The following is a 3848-nucleotide window of genomic DNA, read 5'->3' on the forward strand; positions in this document are numbered from 1 at the left end:
GATTAGTAAGACTTCAGTGTCCTGACTTTATAAACTTCATATCGATTTATTAAATCATTTACAGTATTCCTGCAAACTGATGTTTGATCCTTTGGTGCTAGAGCTAAACCACATCCATGTATAAGAAACTATTAGAAAAGTATTTTTTTCTTCTTTCAAGAGTTAGACCAAATTAATTTTATGCTCACATTACTGGGATTTTAAATTTACAGACTGGAAAAATCAAAAGTTCTTTGTCCCCATTTATTCATCAAGAATTCTTCTTTTTAATAGTCATGGGAATCTAAATGCATAGTGATAAAAAAAAAAATAATGCATGCAAAGATTTAAAAATCCCATGATCACAGTTAAAGTGGCACCTGAACAATTTGAACATGTTTGTCTAACTTAAATAAATGATAGTTATGGTATGAAATCAACACATAAAGCAGGGACCAGAAGAACAAACAGCACAGAGAAGTGCGTGGTCAGCTTCTCGAAGTCTTTGAAAGTCTTTCAGCAGGAACATTTTTCCCAAAGAAATGTCTGTCCAAACTCTTCCGTCATTTGACAACTGGGCCGTGATGTGGTAACTGTGAAGAGTTTATCATTCATGTAATTCTCTTTATCAAACTGACTACACCGATACACATTTGTACTGGAAGAGCAATAGTGTTTGCAAAAGATTCATATTTGTGGTAGGATTGGTTTGTGCACTTATTTGACTCATTATTATCTCTATTGGTCAAGTTAGTTGCAACAAATAACTCTGAAATTGAAACAGCTGGAATTGAACCACAGGATGAAAGACTAAGGTTACAGCTAATGATATTTCAAAGTTTACCTGTGGGAACCAACTGGGCAATACTAGTATAGTACAGCTCTGTTTTTAACTGTGATACAGGCACATCACCAGCGGAGGATTAGGAATTGTTCATAAAAAGCCAATTCCTAAATTCCTAATGTCAGAAGTGGATGCTAACTTTACAGTGACTCTTTCCAAATGCTGAAAATTGTGTAAGGACAGCACGGATCAATAACTAATAATTCCTGTCTTATGCCTAATGACAAAAAAGAGAGACCAACCTAGCTAAATGTAAACTGTTTATATGTTAAAGGTTCTAATGATGGAATACTGCAGTATCGTTAAGTTCATCAAAAAAACACGGATCATTGTTTATTGAATCTGATAGTGTGAAAAAATAGCGCCCATCAATGCTTGTATATTTAATGTGTCAGTGTTCCTGTGCACTCAAAGTGCTCCATATAGACGCTGCAGCACTGATCCCAGCAAAAGTAAACGACACACCTTCAAAAAGTGTAGGCACAAACAGGCAGACGTCTGCTCACAGTACATCTGAATCTATGTTTGTGGATAAAAACATTATGATGAAGTCCAAAAAGCAGAAATCCAAAGAGTCACAGGAAACACAAGGTGAGAGTTATCAGCTCCAGGGCTTAACATATGGAATGTCCTCAAGGAGAAATTCGTCCAAAATCACAGTGGAAAGATGACAAACATCTTATGTGATGTCCTTCTGTCTCGGTGGCCGGTGAATGTTTCTGACCACACACTTCACCATCCACTCAATGCCTTCGTTCACCCCGTCCCTGTACGGAACAAGCAGATTGTTTCATATTTCTTTTAACATCTACAGAGTGTGAAATTATTTAAGACTAACATTTCATTGAAAGCAATACAAAAACACATGAAACGTTAAAACTAAGGCATTTCCTAATATACGCTCATTTTGAATTTAATACTGCTGTAGCTGCTGCCCGGACCAACAGCAGCTACTTAGCAATGATCTGGCTAGAAAAAGGTGAGTCTTTGAAAAATGAAGATGGGCCAGTTCACCAGTCTGCAAGCAGACAACAGTAAACAACGAGGACTGAACTCAAAACGGTGCAAAATATTTCTTCACAGAAAGGACAAGGCTGAAAGCTAAACAGCTGGGATGTTACTTTAAAAACAGACAGAGTGGAAATCACTGCATCTGCTGAGAATTACTTGTGAAATCCACAGCATCCACTAATGTGACTTTAGACGAACAAAAACAAATGCTAATGTCTTCTCTGAGGCTCAAGCTCATTTAAGTTGGGTTGAGGAAAAGGAGGGCTGTGCAATCACATTCTGAAACATCCACCCTTGTTAAAAAAGGATGACCATCCATCTTACAGTTCAGAAGAATCTGTGATGGTGCAGTTTTCTGCTATTGATCGTGGCACGAGGAACTTTGACCCCATTATTGCTGCTGGAAGTGCAAACCTGTCAACCATTAAAACCCTCTGGCACACTTTGAAAATGAAATGAAAACATTACAAAAAGGTCTTTTGACTATTTCCAATTAAATTTAGGATTTTAATATTTGGAAATCACCACATTGTGGTTGTTTTTGCATTTTAAGTGAAGGGACTGTAATTAAATGTGAGAAAATGTTTGATGCAATGTTATTATTTGAATTGTTGAAGGCAGTCCTTGTCTATTAACAGATGTGATCATAAACTTAAATTGATGCAAATTTGCATTCACTGTAATTGAATCAAATAAAAACACAATGCTACATTGCATCCTGTGTGAGAGCAAGCTGTTGCAAACAAAGTCATCATTTAAAACTGTTGTAGTCTTACCCTGTGAGAGCAGTGCAAGGCTGGACTAAACAGTCTCTCTTGCCAATCTTTGGAGCACAGTCACTGAAGGTTGTTTTAATGTCGGGCACCGACAAACAGTTCTGAGAAAAAGAACATACACAAGACTGAAGGCAGTGACCAAGTTCAAGATTCTAGGTCATTATTGTCAACACACACACAGTGTACAGCGTCCCGAAATGCTGTTTCACCCCAACCACCTCAATGGTGTATTTATGAGAATATAAAAAATACATCTCCAAGAGATATAAAACTAGAAATTACAAATAAATAATAACTCGCTAAATTTGGGTAAAATTAAGAGATAAGAAGGTTCTATTACTAACTATATCTATGTCCAATACACAAAGTTAGGACAGAGACAATACGAAGTGGATTGTGCAGTAGGTATTGAATACCAGTGCATGTGTAATGAGTGAATGCTTGGTATGAATGAAAAGTCCAGGTACCGGTACATCTTGCTTATTAGCCAGCACAAGGAGCGGAACGCCTTCCAGTGCCTCACTGCTGATCATTTTCTCTGGAAGAGAAGAGAGATCAATCACTGATTCAATAATACAGCACTCTGAGAAAGTACCTGCACCTTTTCTGATTCCTTATTTTCTCATCTCATATTCGTCACACATTTCAGATCTTCAAACTGATCGTAATATCAGACAGATTGTCCCTGCGTCTGTGTGGCTTCCTCCCACAGTCCAGAGACATTCACTTAGTGGAGTTAGGTTAACTGGTGAGTCTAAATTGTCCATAGGTGTAAATATGAGTGTGAACGGTTGTTTGTCTGTGCTGCTGGCACTCTGTCCATAGTGTTTCGCCCTATAGTAGCTTGGATAGGCTTGAAGTTCAGACTGCCTTTCTCTGTGCCAAGCTGGTCTGGACGAATTGAAGGCTCCGTAACATGTTTTGTCTCCAAATAATTAAACAGTTTATCATTTGCACAGAATGCTCTGATGGTATTTTGTGACAATGGTGGGGAAATAACCTAAAATGATTTTATGCTTGTTATTCTTCTTTGCCAAAAGACATGCAGACTGTTGTTGCACTCTGCTTTGTTGTTTACGCCCCTGCAAAGTACAATTAAGGCCTAACAAAGACAACCTGAGTGTGTGTGTGTGTGTGTGTGAGATAGATTACGTCAACTATTAAAATCGTGGACAACTAATTTAATAGTCTACGTGTCGTTTGAAGCTTTATAAGATCACAAAAGACGCAGGAATAAG

The 3848-nt window shown here is 37.8% G+C and overlaps 1 protein-coding gene across 1 annotated transcript in view; it reads right to left on the reverse strand.

Annotated features, from left to right (window-relative positions):
* Positions 1-229: 229 nt before the first annotated feature.
* The window catches only part of arfrp1 (ADP-ribosylation factor related protein 1), a gene marked incomplete at its 5' end in the record, with an annotated part of 5243 nt that continues 1624 nt past the window's right edge, over positions 230-3848 (reverse strand). Inside the window, 3 exon segments of the mRNA XM_005951759.3 lie at positions 230-1590; positions 2611-2711; positions 3078-3148. Coding sequence (XP_005951821.2) covers positions 1503-1590; positions 2611-2711; positions 3078-3148 — 260 coding nt within the window.

The sequence above is a fragment of the Haplochromis burtoni genome, unplaced genomic scaffold (genome assembly GCF_018398535.1).
Source record: "Haplochromis burtoni strain Fernald_Lab_line unplaced genomic scaffold, NCSU_Asbu1 Contig_1116, whole genome shotgun sequence".
NCBI lineage: Eukaryota > Metazoa > Chordata > Actinopteri > Cichliformes > Cichlidae > Haplochromis > Haplochromis burtoni.